The sequence below is a fragment of the Protopterus annectens genome, chromosome 10.part0, assembly GCF_019279795.1.
Source record: "Protopterus annectens isolate FY-2018-M chromosome 10.part0, PAN1.0, whole genome shotgun sequence".
Taxonomy (NCBI): Eukaryota; Metazoa; Chordata; order Ceratodontiformes; family Protopteridae; genus Protopterus; species Protopterus annectens.
In genome coordinates, this window is record NC_056744.1 from 1,013,592,086 (window position 1) to 1,013,609,836 (window position 17,751).

Genomic DNA, 17,751 nt, shown 5'->3' on the forward strand with positions numbered 1-17,751 from the left:
CGTGCTCAGTTTGCAGGCATCTGCAAACTTGGTCGGCTATAGACCATTGGTTTTGGCTTGCACCTCACAAAAGTATATCCCAAACAGTAGAGGCCCCAAGACCAAATATCGGGGTACACCGCTCGTTACAGGTCTACTACTTGAGGTGACTTCTCCTACTTCGACAGAGTGGGTTCTTTCAGTGAGCCAGTTAGCTACCCACCTGGTAACATACAAGTTGATGCCTAGCTGGGAGAGTTTATCTATTATGCCCGAGTGGACAACAGTGTCAAAGGCTTTGGCTATGTCATGGTAGGTGGTGTGCACAGTCTTCTCCTCATCCATGGCTTTGGGGACTGTTTCAAAGAAGTCGACTAAGGTTAATAGGAATCCCACAGCTAGGCATCTATACACTGTAGTGGATTTCATGAATTTACAAGGACTATTCTGCACCAAGCTAATAAGGGAGTTAGGAAATGGGGCAAAATAAAAGGAATTAATTTTAACATCCAACAAAATTAATTTGAAATAATATACTTTTGAATTCACATACTCTACCGGAGGGCTTTAGCAGTTTTTTTTTTTTTTGTTGTTGTTTTTTAAATATTTGGGTAGTAGTGGTTTTTAGTTAAACCCAGCCACTGGGGATACACAAGCCAGTGCATTTCTTTGTGCCGGTCCCAAGCCCAGATAAATGGGGAGGGTTGCGTCAGGAAGGGCATCCGGCGTAAAACTTCCCCAAAACATTTCATGCAGATACCAAGAAAAAATTTTATACCGGATCGGTCGAGGCCCGGGTTAACAATGACCGCCACCAGTACTGTTAGCCTACAGGGTGCTGGCAGAAACTGAGCTACTGTTGGCCGAAGGAGGAGAAGAGGCAGAAGACATGGCCGAAGGCAGGAAGAGAGGAGAAAGGCTAGGACTGTGGTAGTGAGGGTCGGAACTTTGAATGTTAGCAGTATTACTGGTATAGGGAGAGAGCTAGCTGATATGATGGACAGAAGGAAGGTTGGTATATTGTGTGTGCAAGAGATGAGATGGAAGGGGAGTAAGGCTAGGTGTATTGGAGGTGGGTTCAAATTGTTTAATCATGGTGTGGATGGGAGGAGAAATGGCATAGGAGTTATTCTGAAGGAACAGTATGCCGAGTGTTTTGGAGGTGAAAAGAGTGTCGGATAGAGTGATGTTTATGAAGCTGGAAATTGATGGTGTAATGATGAATGTTGTTGGTGAGTATGCTCCACAAGTTGGGTGTGCAATGGATGAGAAAGAAAAATTTTGGAGTGAATTGGATGAAGTGGTGATGACTGTTACCCAAGGGTGAGAGAGTGGTGATTGGAGCAGATTTCAATTGGGCATGTTGGTGAAGGGAAAAGAGGGGATGAGGAAGTGATGGGTAGGCATGGTGTTAAACAAAGGAATGCAGAAGGTCAGATGGCAGTGGATTTTGCGAAAAGGATGGACATGGCTGTGGTGAATACGTATTTTAACAAGAGGGAGGAGCATAGGGTGACATACAAGAGTGAAGGAAGATGCACACAGGTGGATTATATCTTATGTAGGAGGGCCGGTTTGAAGGAGATTGGAGACTGTAAAGTGGTGACCAGAGAAAGTGTAGTTAGGCAGCATAGGATAGTGGTTTGTAAGATGACATTGGTTATCAAGAAGGAGGAGGAGTGTGAGGGCAGCACCAAGGATCAAGTGGTGGAAATTGAAAAAGGATAATTGTGAGGTGGAGTTCAGGGATGAGTTAAGGCAGGCACTGCGTGGCAGTGAAGAGTTACCAAATAGCTGGGTAACTACAGCAGAGCTAGTAAGGGAGATGGCTAGAAAGGTGCTTGGTATCACATCTGGACAGAGGAAGGACGACAAGGAGACATGGTGGTGGAATGAGGAAGTACAGGAGAGTATACAGGTAAAGAGGTTGGCAAAGAAATGGGATTGTCAGAGAGATGAAGAAAGTAGACAGGAGTATAAGGAGATGAAGTGCATGGCAAAAAGAGAGGTGGCGAAGGCTAAGGATAAGGCATATGAAGAGTTGTATGAAGGGTTGGACACTAAGGAGGGAGAAAAGGACCTGTACCGATTGGCTAGACAGAGGGACCGATCTAGGAAAGATGTGCAGCAGGTAAAGGTGATAAAGGATAATGAGGGAAACATACTCACAAGCAAGGAGAGTGTGTTGAGGAGATGGAAAGAGTACGTTGAGGGGTTGATGAATGAAGCGAATGAGAGGGAGAGAAGGTTGGATGATGGAGGGATAGTGAATCATGAAGTACAATGGATTAGCAATGAGGAAGTAAGGATAGCTATGAAGAGAAAGAATGGAAAGGCTGTTGGCCCAGATGACATACCTGTGGAAGCATGGAGGTGTTTAGGTGAAATGGCAGTGGAGTTTTTAACCAGATTGTTTAATGAAATCTTGGAAAGTGAGAGGATGCCTGAGGAATGGAAAAAAAGTGTTTTGGTACTGATTTTTAAGAATAAGGGTAATGTGCAGAGCTGTAGTAACTAGAGAGGGATTAAATTGATCAGTCACAGCATGAAGTTATGGGAAAGAGTAGTGGAAGCAAGGTTAAGAAGGGATGTGATGATTAGTGATCAGCAGTATGGTTTCATGCCAGGAAAGAGCACTAGAGATGCGATCTTTGCTCTGACAGTGTTGATGGAGAAGTACAGAGAATGTCGGAAGGAGTTGCATTGTGTTTTTGTAGACTTAGAGAAAGCATATGACAGGGTGCCTAGAGAGGAGTTGTGGTATTGTATGAGGAAGTCAGGAGTGTCAGAAAAGTATGTAAGAGTGGTACAGGATATGTACGAGGGTAGTGCGACAGCAGTGAGGTCTGCGGTGGGAGTGACAGGTGCATTTAAGGTGGAGGTGGGGTTACATCAAGGATCAGCTCTGAGCCCTTTCTTATTTGCAATGGTGATGGGACAGGTTGACAGACGAGATCAGACAGGAGTCCCCGTGGACTATGATGTTTTCAGATGACATTGTGATCTGTAGTGAGAGTAGGGAACAGGGGGAGGAGACCATGGAGAGATGGAGATATGCTCTAGAGAGAAGAGGAATGAAGGTCAGCAGGACTAAGACAGAATATATGTGTGCGAATGAGAGGGAGGATAGAGGAATGGTGAGGATGCAAGGAGTAGAGGTGGATGAGTTTAAATATTTGGGGTCAATAGTTCAGAGTAACGGTGAGTGTGGAAGAGAGGTGAAGAAGAGAGTACAGGCAGGATGGAGTGGGTGGAGAAGAGTGTCAGGAGTGATTTGTGGCAGACGAGTACCTGTAAGAGTGAAAGGGAAGGTCTACAAGGGGGTAGCGAGACCAGCTATGTTATATGGGTTGAAGACAGTGGCACTGACAAAAAGGCAGGAGTTTGAGCTGGATGTGGCAGAATTAAAGATGTTAAGATTTGCACTGGGTGTGACGAGGGTGGACAGGATTAGGAATAAGTATATTAGAGGGTCAGCCCAGGTTGGAAGGTTTGGAGACAAAGCCAGAGAGGCACGATTACGTTGGTTTGGACATGTGCTAAGGGGGGGTGCTGAGTATATTGGGAAAAAGATGCTAAGGATGAAGCTACCAGGTAATAGGAAAAGAGGAAGGCCTAAGATAAGGTTTATGGATGTGGTGAGAGAGGACATGCGGGTGGTTGGTGTGACAGAGCAAGATACAAAGGACAGGAAGAAATGGAAACAGGTGATCTGCTGTGGCGACCCCTAATGGGAACAACCGAAAGATGATGATGAGTGGTTATTAGTTAATGAGGTTGTGATACATTGTTTCTTAGAAGTGTAAGGACTTTACTTGCTAAGCATTGTGGTGCCACATCTGTCAACTCAATTTCCATTATAGTGCTTTATAAGCAGTTGTATATCTGAAATGTGTAAAAGCTCTTTGCCATAGTAAGAGAGCTTACTTATGGATTTAAACTTGTCTGAAGACCTGTTTACTATATTACTACAACATGTTTTGGTTTAAATTTTGGGATGGACATATTACCTGGTGATTTACTACTACTACATAATGCAACAAAATCTTGTGGTACAGCTGATGGAATTAAATACATGACAAGTGGATTAACACCCTGAACTGTAAAGACTTGAATGGCTTACTACAAGTATCACATTAATTCACTGATACACAGATTACACTCTTCAGTCATGGTTGCCAGAGCATATGTTAACTAAGAAAATACAAGAAATAAACCATTACATACCTGCGGTACCACCAAGATGTCAGAGAAAATTATAGCAGCATCAAATGGAAACCGTCTCAGAGGCTAGAAAGACAAAGCAGCAAACGACGAGAATGAGTAGTGAATCTGAATATTAGACATAAAATATTTTAAGCTTTGCAAGCAGAATCTGCTTAACCTGCATCATAAAATAGCCAACAACTCACACAAAAATTTGTAGAGCCCTCACGTATAATGTCAAAGCATGATTCACACTAGCTCTGGTGGTATAGAAGGATAAATTCCCTGCCTACAGCACACGCATTTCATGGAGCTGGCAGGGGAGAACAGGATGGAGCTGGATAAAAACACAGCTACATTCTTCTGGGAAAGGGGTGATATAAATATATATACCCAGAGTTTGGGCTTTGGTGTCACAATAATATTAACAAGCATACTGGAGCATGCATTTACAACTGTGGGCCCCACCATTGATGTGGGTGGCAAGTCCCCCAAACAAGGGCAAGGACATGCCCCCATAAGAGATGCCAATGGGGAAACACATCCGCATGGCTGCCTGAATGATGATCTTCTCTTGACAGTTCTTGCCCTACCCTTGGCAAGCATTTCTCACTGGGCTGGGGAACAATTTGGCATGTCAAACTGGAAATAAGGCTTTAAGGTCAGCAGACACAGGGGGAGGCACAAAGTACACAGAAAAAGATGCTTCAAAATAAGCGCAACTTAAGTTTAAACAGAAGGCCATCTCTATGGTCATATATGATATGTAGAACACTCACACTCTGTTACATCCAATTTTTTAGAGCCCTCTTCATTGGGTAATTACATGAAGAATCACAAGCAGTATATGTAAAAACACCCAAACTGAAGACAAAAGCCTGAGGTGCCAAGCAGAGAGTTTTCAGAATGCCATACCCTTAAATTACAAGTGCCAAATCAAGTCCATTTGTTGAAGTACAGAACAAGAAATAGTGTTTCCTAAATGCACACACCACAGAGTGAGTGGCTGTTCCACAGAAGAGCTCACAATCCATACTTCCTTCAAGTGCTGGTAGCAGTTGCACAATTACGGTTCTACACTTAACGCTTGGAATGGGCATGTTACCCAAAATCAGCAGTGGGGCTTACAATGCCTTCCCCTTACAAGCACACACTCTTGCATTCTTGTTATGGAGGCTACCACCACTGATAAAACAGAAAAAGCAGTTGTCAATCTATTTATAAAGGTTCAGATTGGCAACTGTCAATGTCCTTGTCAGCTGAAAAAAGGCTAACCACAAGTGTGTGTTTCTGAACTTGTGCCTCTGCTTAATTCTATTGTGGGGAATGTGATGGACATAACAGCCTACACACATCCTTATATTGTACAGCATTTTCTGAAAAATTAAGTTAAAAAGCACAAGACAAACAAATGTAAATATTTTGTTAAGAATTAAACTGGTATAAACAACAATTTTATCAGTAAAACATTACAGTGACAGCACATTCATAGGCTTTACATCAATACTTACCCCGGAATGATAGACATCGGATGGCAAAGTGGTGCAGCGGTAGCGTTGTCACATCACAGCAAGAGGTTCTCTGGTTCGATACTTGACTGGAGTGCTTTCTGTGTGGAGTCTGCATGTCCTCACTGCGTTCATGTCAGTTTTCTCCAGGTGCTCTGGTTTCCACCCATGTTACAAAGACATGCATCTAGAGAGTTTCTCCCCGGGCCTCTGCTGAAAGTTGGCTTTCTGCCAAGTCACTTTCCCAGTTAACAAATGTGAAATAAATAAATTATAAAAAAGTTTCTATCCAGCCCTAACCTTTTACATGCCAAGAATTTCCTCTTGCAAAGATCAGCAAGTTTTTATCATCATTGTCATCAGCTAAGGTTTGACCAGTCAATAGTTTGCAAGTCACTTGGTTTTTGAAATAAGCATGTAAGGAAACATTGCATATCTTAATTACTAGCTACCAACTAGCAATATTTATAGTATAGTTTACTATAACTGGATGCTGGTAATGCATAGTTTTGTCCCCCAGCATGGCATTTCACATCATGCCCCTTAATCACAGTGTATCCACTACTGTAAAAACATCCTTTTTCACAGTGCAACATTTTAGTAATGGTATTGTGTCAAGGAATGGGAATGTGATCATTCCACTGTATTCAGCACTTATTAGGCTCACAGAAAGGTGCATTTTTACTCCAAGATTGACCTATCAACAGGATGCACAGATGGAGATGCTGAGTAGGAAGAGAAGTGTGACGAGGGAGATGATTTTTCTGAGCTATGCTATGGAATCAGAATTGCCTAGACATGGTAAGGTCTTGCTGTCCCTGCTTTTTTGGCAGCCACCATAATCACTAGAAAATGGAAATCAAAATTGAAACCAACTGTATTGGAAGTATTGAATACAGTAAAAAGATAAAACAACTAGAACAGAGATCTTTAGAAAAAGGTAGGAGTAAACTACATACAAAAACATGGAAATTGTGAGAACAATGCATACAGGGGAGGAATGATGTTTAAAAGAAGGCAGGACTTAAATGAGCCAAGTAATGTTTAACTGAAAATGACTGGGTAGATTATAGGTGATGTATAATATTTGCAACTGGGAGTGTGTCATTGTGATGTAAAATGCTTACAACTAGGATTGTGTCAGTGTGGTTAGTTTTTATTTACATAAAATGTATGACTGCTTATGTTGTAAGCGATGGTTTAATAAAGATATTTCCTGTTTTAAAAACGACTAGGAATTGAATAAAGTACAGTTTTGTACCTACCAAAAATGTAGATGTTAGAGTGCTAATACAGCTGCAGTCATAACAGATGGGTTCTCCTGCCGTCAGGCGGGTCCTCGGTCGGCCGAATTCCAAAGTCTAGGTCCAGCGTCGGTTGTCGTCGCTTCTTCCCTGACGTCAGTGCGACAGGGGTATAAAGGAACCAGCCGACACCATTTTCTTCAGTTTTTCTTGCCCCAGATGTCAGGTGCCCCCAGAAGGAAGGCAATACATACATTTGTGTAATAATGCAGTGCAATATAATCAAAATACAGTAGTTGCAAGCAAATACATCATAAATGAATACCCCAATCAAGTAGTATGAGGATGTGTCAGCCTATAGGCCTGTCCCAAGAGGGGAAGGAGGGAGGGAAACCTGGACTGCAGCTGTATTAGCACTCTAACATCTACATTTATGGTTGGTACAAAACTGTACTATGTTCATCGTGCATTCAGCTGCAGTCATAACAGATGGGTAGAATCCCAAAGCTAAGAAAGGGGTGGTAGGCACTAGGTGGAACTAGGAGGAGCCAAAATGCCCTGCAAGACTGCAGTGGCAAAGCCTGCTCTAGATTTGGAGTATAATGGTAGGTTGTAGTGCTTGGAGAAGGTATGCACAGAACTCCAAGTGGCTGCTTCCAAAATATCCTTGGTAGGAACTCCTCTGAGGAAGGCTGCAGAGGTGGCTGTGGCCCTGGTGGAATGGGTTCTAATGCCTGTAGGTACAGTTTTGTCATAAAAGGAATAGCAAAAACGTATGCAGTGGGCTATCCATTTTGAGATTGTCTGTTTGGAAATTGGCTTTCCTTGAGCTCCTACCGCATAGGCCACAAAGAGCTGTTCTGATTTTCTGAAAGGCTTTGTTCTGTCCAAATAATAACGCAGTTGTCTGTGGATGTCCAAGGAATGTAGTAATCTCTCCCCTTTGTTTTGAGGATTAGGATAAAAAGTAGGTAAATGTATGGCCTGATTTAAAGCTACCCTGGAAACCACTTTAGGCATAAAGGACGGGTTGGTTCGTAAGGAAACTCTGTCCTGATGGAAGATGATAAAAGGCTGTACAGCCATGAGAGCCTGTAGTTCTGAAACTCTACGAGCTGAGGTGATAGCCAGAAGGAAAGCGGTTTTCCAGGACAAATATTGCAAATCTGATGAGGCAGCTGGCTCAAAGGGAGGCAAGGTCAGTTTTTCCAGAATGAAATTAAGATCCCAAGCGGGTATTGGTTGTTTCCTTGGAGGTCTTAAATTCTTAGCCCCTCTGAGGAACTGTCTTAAGAGAGGGTGAGAGAATAATGGAGGATCAGTGTTGTATTCTGCAGAAATGGCTGAGGCATGAATTTTAATGGAGGAGAAAGAAAGTCCACTGCTTAGCAGTTCAGCCAAATATTGTAGTATTTGAGGTAAATTCAGTTTTCCAGGATCCTGGCCCTTTTTCTCATTCCAGACACAAAAACGTTTCCATTTTGCGGAGTAAGCTTTTCTAGTTGATGGCCTTCTGGCCTCCAAAATGATATCCTGCACCTCCTTGGAGAGTAGGGCCTGTTGTGATGCTAAGGAATCTTCCATGCGGCCAGATTGAGTGTTTTTAACTGGCTGTGAAAAGTTTTGAAGCTGTGCTGAGTCAGAAGAAGAGGCATAAGAGGCAGGGTCCATGGTGGTGAATGCGTCAGGCTCCTCAGGAGTGGGTACCAGTGTTGCCTTGGCCAGTCCGGAGCAATGAGAATCATCTTTGGTCTGTCTGCTCTGGTCTTCAATAGAACTTTGGGCAGCAGAGGAAGAGGTGGGAAGGCATAAACTGTCATTGATGTCCAACTGAAAGAGAGAGCGTCAACTCTCCAGGCCTTTGGATGGAAGATCCTTGAGCAGAATTTTGTCAATTGATGATTTTTGTGGGAGGCAAAGAGATCTATGTCTGGCCTTCCCCATTCTTGGATTATCTCTGTAAAAACTTTTGGATGCAATTTCCATTCGTGTGGATCTGTCATATTCCTGCTTAGGTTGTCTGCCAGCGTGTTTTCCTTGCCTGGCAAGTACTGTGCTTGTAGTTCCATTTGTAAGTCCAAGGCCATGTTCCAAAGTGACATGGCCAGTCTGCATAGTGGGTAAGAATGTGTTTCTCCCTGTTTGTTTATGTACCACATAACTGTGGTGTTGTCTGTTCTTATCAATAGTTGACCTGGTTGTAGAAGGTCCTTGAAAGCTATAATAGCATTTATTACTGCTAGCATTTCTTTTTGATTGATGTGAAGGTGCTTTTCTTTTTGGGACCATTTGCCCTGAATGCACCGATCTGTCATGTGCGCCCCCCAGGCGTAGTCCGAGGCGTCTGCTGTGATGACTTGATTTGCTTGAGGCTTGCTGAATGGAAGGCCTGTGTTTGTTTGACATGCTTGAGCCCACCACAGAAATTCCTTTTGCAGACATGGAATTAGTGGTATTATTGTTTCCAAACTGTGGCTGTGTTGAGACCATATGTTTTTCAGGTACCATTGTAGTTTCCTCATATGCAGCTTTGCACATGGGATTAGCAAGATGCAAGTTGCCATGAATCTCAGAGCCTGCAGGATTTTCCTTGCAGTCAGCCTGGTGCAATTTGCTAGTGTTCTGAAGTATTGAATTAGTTGCCCCTGCTTCTCTGGCGTGAGGTAGGCCATCTGGGTGTTTGTGTCCAAATTGGCACCCAGGAAAATTATCTTCCGAGAGGGTATTAGCTTTGATTTCTTTTTGTTGACTGTGTATCCCAGAGAGTTCAACAACATTATTACATAAGCCAGATGTTTCAGAAGAATGTGCTTGCTGTCCGCTTGGATCAGGCAGTCGTCCAAATAGGGGTATATTTGTATCCCTTGAAGTCTGCAGTAGGCAATTACTGATGCCAGGCATTTCGTGAATACTCTGGGCGCAGTAGATAAGCCAAAGGGCAATACAGAGCATTGATAATGGGTTGAACCTGCAAGAAATCTGAGGTACCTTCTGCAATTTTGTCTGATTGGGACATGCAGGTATGCCTCCTTGAGGTCCAATGTTACCAGCCAAGACTCCTTGCCCAGCATGGGAAGAAGTTGCTGTAGGGTGAGCATCTTGAATTTTGGTACGAGTAGAAATGTGTTTAGGACGGATAGGTCCAAAATAGGTCTCCAATCTTTTCCCTTCCTTGGCACCAGAAATAGCCTGGAATAAAAACCTTGACCTTGTTCGTGCGTAGGCACCTCTTGAATAGCTTTCATGTTTATGAGATCTGTAATTTGCCTTTGTGCCTCTGCCCTTTGATTTTGTGGCAGGTTTGGCATGCCTCTCATTTTTGGAAGGGTGTGAATATGGAATTTGTAGCCTCTGTTTATAATGTCCAGGATTCATTTGTCCTTGGTGACAATATGCCAATTTTTTGAAAATAATGCCAGCTTTCCTCCTAAGGGGGCTGCCATTTGAGACTTGGTTGGCATGCAAAGGGGAAAGTCATTGGGTTTGCTTTCTGAAAGATTGCGAGTTATCCTCACCACCTCTTTGTGTAGGAGCTTGCCACTGTCTGCCTCTAAACGATCCTTGGGATTGTCCTCTGCCCCTCGGGCGCCTGTATCTGCCTCTTTGGGGTCTGTCCATAGCAGGAAAGGACCAGTTTTTGGAAGGCCAATTTCTACTAAAGCGTGGGGGTTGTACCTGTAGAAATTCTTTCACAGTTTGCATTGATTTAGCCTTTTCCTCCATTTTCCTTAACACCTCCTCAGCCTTAGCACCAAATAGTACATCCTTTTGAAGAGGGGCGTCTAGTAATTTAGCTTTGACATGATCAGGTAAGGCTTGTTCCTTGAGTCAGGCATGCCTACGTATGACTGATCCTGTAACAGCAGCTCTACATGAGGCCTCTAGAGCATCAAAACCACATTGTAAGGTATGCTTACCCACTTGTTCTGCACTATGCATCAAATCCTGCAACTCCTTCAAGTCTGGTTGTTCAGGTTGTGACATTTTACTTTTCAACTGTGATAACAAAAACTGTTGGTATTTTAGCATATGAAACTGACAGTTTAAGGCCCTCATGGATAAGGTAGCCGAGGTGTATACCTTTTTTCCCCACCTTTCTAAGTATCTGGAGTCTCTCTCAGAAGGTAATGGATTTCTAGCAATGGAGGCCCTGACTCCCTTGGGGCCCTGTGAGATGGTTTCTGGGTCAGCAGCATGGCTCTTGTATAGAAATTGGTGCGAGTCAGGAACCCTATAGTACCAGTCAGGCTTTACTGGAGCTGGAGGTAGAGAGTCCGGGTTAAGGCAGGCCTCTGAGTAAACATCATCTAGGATGTCCAAGACAGGAGGTATAGCCAGAGGCCTGTGCTGAGGTAGCAAGAGAAATTCCCTGAGCCTTTTCTTGGAATCAGAATAATCTTGGCCTTCCCAGTGGAAGTGTTTCCTTAAGGTATGCAAAGTTTCCCCAAATGAGTAATCCTCTGGGGGGGAGACAGAAGGGATGGACTCCTCCGCATCAGAGTCTTCAAAAGGGGAGTAAGAATTTCCTGATCATCAGGGTGCTCTGAAATATTGGAGCCCTGATCAGAGGAGGGGGAATCTTCCTCCACTCTGGGCCTTTTGTCCGATGGGGGCTGAAAACCTCTGATAAGAGTAATTAAATCCTCAGCCATTTTAAGCATCTGTTTCTTAGGCATGTGGCCTGGAGATGGGCCCTGTGTAGATGGTCTCTTAGAGTGCATGGTTGCTTTAGACTTTGTGAAAGCCTTGATGGAGAAAGAAGAGGAAGGTCTGAAGACACCTTGAGTGGAGGTGGACCTATCCACATTCTGAGTTTCAACGCCAAGAGTGGCTTCGGTATCTGTAGTCGGGGTGTGGGCCGAGGAGCCTGCGACCTCGAGCACAGGAGACACCGCCAAAGAAGTGTCGTCGGTAGTCAGGGGCTGCGTAGGCGCCTCGCTGAGAACCGGACCACGTGTAGTCGGCTTTGACGTGGTGTCAGTAGAGGCCGCGGACCTCATGTGTCGGTCCTTGTCTTTGCGGTTTTTTTAGACATAACCGGAGTCGGAGTATCCGACGACATAGTATAGTTAAATGCTTTCCCAAAATAATGTTGGGCGAACTCCGCCCGACGCTTAATAGTGCGTTTGTTAAAAGTAGCACAAAAGCAACAGACTGAGACGTCGTGGTCTGGGCCTAAACAAGGTATACAGAGGGAATGGAAATCCTTGTGCGGTATTTGCTTCCCACAAGAAATACAATTATTAACTTTGTCTGACATCGGTCTGAGGTAAGAAAAGTTTCCCCAACGGGGTACTTAGCTTTTAAGAAGACTTCAGTTTCCAATTTTTCGTAATCTCAGGAGCTGGCCGACCGGCACTTGCGAACTGCTTCTGCTTCAGGCACCGCGCGGCAAGAAAGACTGAAGAAAATGGCGTCGGCTGGTTCCTTTATACCCCTGTCGCACTGACGTCAGGGAAGAAGTGACGACAACCAACGCCGGACCTAGACTTTGGAATTCGGCCGACCGAGGACCCGCCTGACGGCAGGAGAACCCATCTGTTATGACTGCAGCTGTATGCACGATGAACATCCTATGTAATGTTGCTTAGGTTATATGATATATAGCAATATATGTGCAGCATAATATTTGTTAATTTTAACTTGTTGATACAGTTTGATTACCTTTATATAAATGTAAATATGCCAATGTCACAAGTGATAATTCAATAAAGGTGTTAAACAGATTGACCATATCAATTTATTAACTTGAATGACCATAATGCTCTTTCACAAAACAAAAAATCAAATCAACAGATTAAATTGTAAAAGCTACACTGACCATCACAAAACCCTGTCCCTAGTCTCCTCTTACAGGCTACTGAGGGGAAATTTCTGACACACTTGCACAGCCTCAAATGACACTATCCTTTCAGACCTACTGCACATACACAAGTCTAATGGTAGTATAAACACCTGCTCAGAGAGATCTTAACATCTTCTGCAATATAAACAGAACACACTAGAGAAATGCATATGTACCAGAAAGACAATTACCTGGAACAGTCTTCCTCTCTACACAAAGCAATGTACGTCTCGTACTCTATTCAAGTGTAATCTACACAAGTGGATGGAGTTCATCCCTGCTTTAATACCTTTGCCCCTTATGTATTGAGGTAACATGTAAATGTCAGCCCTGCCCAGGTCTATTTTACTTAAAATACAAGGGCCCTAGATTATTTCATACTTAAAATACAAAGGCTAAAACTTCTTGGGAATGCATGGCTAGGCTTCTAAGAATCCTCATGAATCAACAGCCTAGTAAGTACCTATGAATAATATGTCTGTCTCTCAGTTATGAAAATATGAATAACTGACAAACCGGGATTAATCTAGAATTTCCTGTAGTGGATAAATTAACAATCCATTGTCATTTTATTACTTATACCTTGCCCTTTCTAATGATGTCTATTATTAACTGTTAAGTCTCTTAGTTAAAGAAGCCATCCCAAAAAATGTTTGGACCCCATAAGAAGCAGAGTGTACTAACTTAAGTATGCAAAAATGTGCTAACTGGCTTGGATGAATCAAGTTTCATCTCACTGCATACCTCAAGGGTTTGCATGCTTTTCTTCTCTAACCCTAGAGATGGCAGAGTGGTCTAATAACTGACAAACACTGGCAAGAAAATGGAGAGCTATCTAAAAGAAAGATCTAGTCCTTGTGACAAAGTAAGGCTCACTAGAAAAGAATGAATCTAGATTTCCAAAAGCACATGCTAGATATACATGATCAGAAACTAGGTTGTCCAATAAACATCTTAAGCTTACCCACCCAGCTAGCTCACACGATAAACGACACGGTCATCCCTCAAATTTAAATTCCACCAAGAAGGATTCACTAAAGAACAGACAGAGAACACCATCTTCAAGGCTTTCTTTAGCAGCCTACAGTGAAATACAGTTCAGCCATGCACATGGTCATGATTCATCTGAGTAGTAACTACATGCACTATGACCATGGAATAACAAATAACAAATATCCAAAACTAAACTGATGCCCAAGAGTGGTAAAATTTCCCTGCAATTTGGACTCAAAAGGAAGGGATAATTTCTCAGTCCAGAGACAGGGGAAATGGATAGAACAATGTTCACTCTAGTAACAGATGCCTCTAGCAAAATGTCTTCTTGCGGTCTCCAGCATATCAGATATATGCCACAAAAAGCATAACTAAAGCCCCAAAATGTAGACTGTTGTCTCATCTTCTGCCTGAAAAATTACTGACGTGGACTACAATTATTGGAATAACCAAATATGAATCTTCTGAAACCATGGCTTTCTGGACTACCACAGGGAACCTTGGATGATGAAACTCTGTAAAGGTGTACATGAACTTTCCAGTTCAGAAATAACATGTCAACCGTCCACTCTTTGCAAGCCTTGAAAAGGAGGGGTCGGTTTGGACTCTCATGTTGTGACAGGCAGCTCAATGTCCAGGGGGATCCAACTCTTGGAAGAAATTCCACAAAGACAGACTTTCCTGAGTCACACTTCTAATAGGCTACTTGAGCTGTAACTTACGGTGTCAAAGATGTCTGAATCCTCAACACAGTGAATAGTTGCAAAGAATTCAGTCCATTACAATACCTGCATGACTTACTGACAAAGAAGAGGAACAGCACATACTTCCCCTGCTTGTTCAGATGGTAAAATGTTACTCGATCACCTATGAACACTCACAAAATTTAAGTCTCTCAAATGATTCTCCAGTGCCCACAAAACTAGGACTACATTCAACTCCAGAAGATGAATGTGAACCAAGTCTCTCAGTGCTGTAGATGCCCTGGACTAGATATACACACACATACATATATATAAATATATATACATATATACATACATACATATACACACATTATATATATATATATATATATATATATATATACACATACATATATATATATATATATATATACATACACACATACACACACACATATATATATTAGTCAGGGCCACCAGATAAACCGTGAAGATTAAGCCACCAACTCTGAAAGGTATGGCAAGTTTTAAGCAGCCACCCACCTCTACTGCCCAACAAAAAAGTAATCTTTCTCATAAGTACAGTGGTAAGTATCCCTACCAGTTGAGTGGGAGGCCAGCGTTTGATTCCCTGACTGGAAGTAGTTGTACCTTTGATTCATAGTTGATATAGAGGACGAAGCTTATGAGCTGTAACAGAGCTACTTCCTGTGGCAGAGAATTCAATTTCCTCAGCCTTCATTTGCTACTGCTGCGTGACCCTAAACAAATCAATTAACCAGACAATGCTTTGGGGGAAATTGGGAAACTTGGGATAGGCTCTTAAACAGTTCCTTGGACTGCATGCGTAGTAACTACTTATGAAACCATCACTTAAGGCCATATCCAAAAGAAAGGACAAAATTCAGTTCTGACTTGATAATGGAGATCCTATACAAGAGGAGCACAGACACTATCTCCCTAATGAGTCACCCTCCTCCCCAGGACTAAATCTATGGAATATCCTGATTTACGGGATTTCAAGGGGGAACATCCTGAAGACATCATCACCAGATAGCCATCAAGACAGAAGGATAATGTATGTATGCATGCACACACAATGTGAAAAACCTTCTCTGTCAAAGCTTCCACCATTACAGCAAGAGATGTAGTAAGATAAAATATTTGAGGTACAGAACAGGACAGAAAAAAAAAAAAGAATTAACGTGCTGTAACAAAAACAAAAGTGGCCCAGAGCAAATCTGGCTATCACCTTTGTGTTGAAATTACTCTATATAAGGAAAAGAATGAGCTCAAGACCAATGATGGTTAGTAGGCAGAGAAGAAAAAAAAAAGAATACAGAAAAGCAATTCACCAAGGACAGTCATGGCTTGCAGTCAATACTGTAACTGATTGCAGATTACAAAATGGTAACACTGAAGAGCAGGTTGGTTAGAGATCAGGCTTGTCACAGTACTGCCTAGATATCAGCAAAGAACAAATCCAGAGAAAATAAACAAAACTCGTCTAACAAGGAAAATTAATACTCTGGTGGAGAAGAGTCTTGCAGCTGTTGAGCAAAAAGCAGGTCAGGTTTCAGCTTTGGTACAAATGATACCTTCCAATTAGAGGAAAGAAAAATCATTTAGCTATGTTTAAAATAGCTTACTATCAAATGTTTGAAAATCATCATACTGTCATTCAGAAGGTCGAGGGTAAAGGTGCAAAAGTCAAAACTACAATCAAAAACACTGTTGACTCCAAAATGTCAGCACTGTAGCTCATGTTTGTGGTTTTTGAGTGGCACTATTTTCAATAGGATCGCACTACAGTGGGGATGGGGGAAAGTACCCTTTTCCTCACTGTAGTGCAATCTCCGAGTTAGAATATTTAACTAGCAGGGGCGTGGGGGGGCTTGCCCCGCTGCAAATCAGTAGAAATTTGTATGACTTGTCAGTGTTTTGTCCAAATGGTGAGTAAGTTGTTGAAACAATTATTGCCTTTTGAACAATTCTACATTTCAGAGCAGTCGGCTTGACAGTTTCCCCTCTTCTGGTTCGGGGAAGTGAATATCCGTGTTTGGGTTTTCATTATTTTGATAGTAAACCGCGAGTAAACTGGAAGAATATATGAAGTCACATGACAAAAGGCTGGAAAGAATAGAAAGACCTTTAATGAAGAAACAAATTATTGAATGGGGGGGGGGTCCACAAAAAAAAACAACTGTTTCAGAAATAGAACACAAAGCAGGTAGAGAAAAAAAAGGAGATTTTCTGCTGTAATAGAGAAACTGGAAGGAATACACTGAATTACATTTGCAAAAATAAAAATAAGCAACTGCACAGTACTTCCCAGCAGAATTTGTTAATTGAAAGGGCACACCATGTGTAAACTCCAAATTTGACATTGAGAAAGGAAAGATTCATGCTTATTAAAATGTAGTCATATCAGCAGAAAGAGCTGCAGCCAACAAACTGTGCCATAAAGGAAAAGAATTAACAACTGGAGGCACTAGAGCGTTTGTAGAAAATAAACTGTTCACTCCACACCAGGCAAAAAGAAGCACATTTTATTCCTGCAATTGAGATGAGGAAAGGCAGATGAGTGATTCAAACTGCTACATTCAGCCACTTTTTGAATATTCTTCCTGGGGGAGCAAAGGCATTTTTGGGTGCAGAACAGGTGGAGGGCGATATAAAAAAAAAATTCCAAGCAAAGACTGAGCTAGCTGAAAGGGACTGTTACTGTCACAAGAATGACACACACAGTTCACAGAGACAGAACTTACAAGTGCATCCTTTCCCATTGTTCCAAATGAAACTGAATGAGCAACTGAAATAGCCAAGAAATGACTAGAAAAATCAAGAGTACCTTGGAGTTGAAAGGGGGACCAGTGTTGGTTAGTCAAGGTGATGAGGAAGAAGCAGAGCAATAATAATAATAATTCAAAAACTGTAAAATGCCCTTTCTATAAGATGCAGTCTGGATGCAAGAAACTGTTTGAGAGAACTGGATAAAAGAAAAACAAAGTTGCTCACTATAAAACTGGTGTAAGGACTCTAAAGCATAAATTCTCACTTTGTCATTAACAGTCAGAAAGTAAAAAAGTTCATAATTAGTATCTTGCAGTAAACTGCATATAAAGAAGTTCAGTATAGTACGCAGAGGTTTTAAACGATGACACAGAGAACTCACAGCCACTGACATTTACGCTAGTGGTATTAAAGTAAAAGTATTTTTTTCTTTACTGTAATGTATCCATGGTATATACTGTAACAAAATGGGAATATACATAGTCAGCACTCTCAGG

The 17,751-nt window shown here is 42.2% G+C and overlaps 1 protein-coding gene across 1 annotated transcript in view; it reads right to left on the reverse strand.

Moving 5' to 3' along the window:
* The window catches only part of UROD (uroporphyrinogen decarboxylase), a 517,137-nt gene that overhangs the window by 443,528 nt on the left and 55,858 nt on the right, over positions 1 to 17,751 (reverse strand). Inside the window, exon 4 of the mRNA XM_044086832.1 lies at positions 4,207 to 4,269. Coding sequence (XP_043942767.1) covers positions 4,207 to 4,269 — 63 coding nt within the window. The remainder of the gene's footprint in view (positions 1 to 4,206; positions 4,270 to 17,751) is intronic.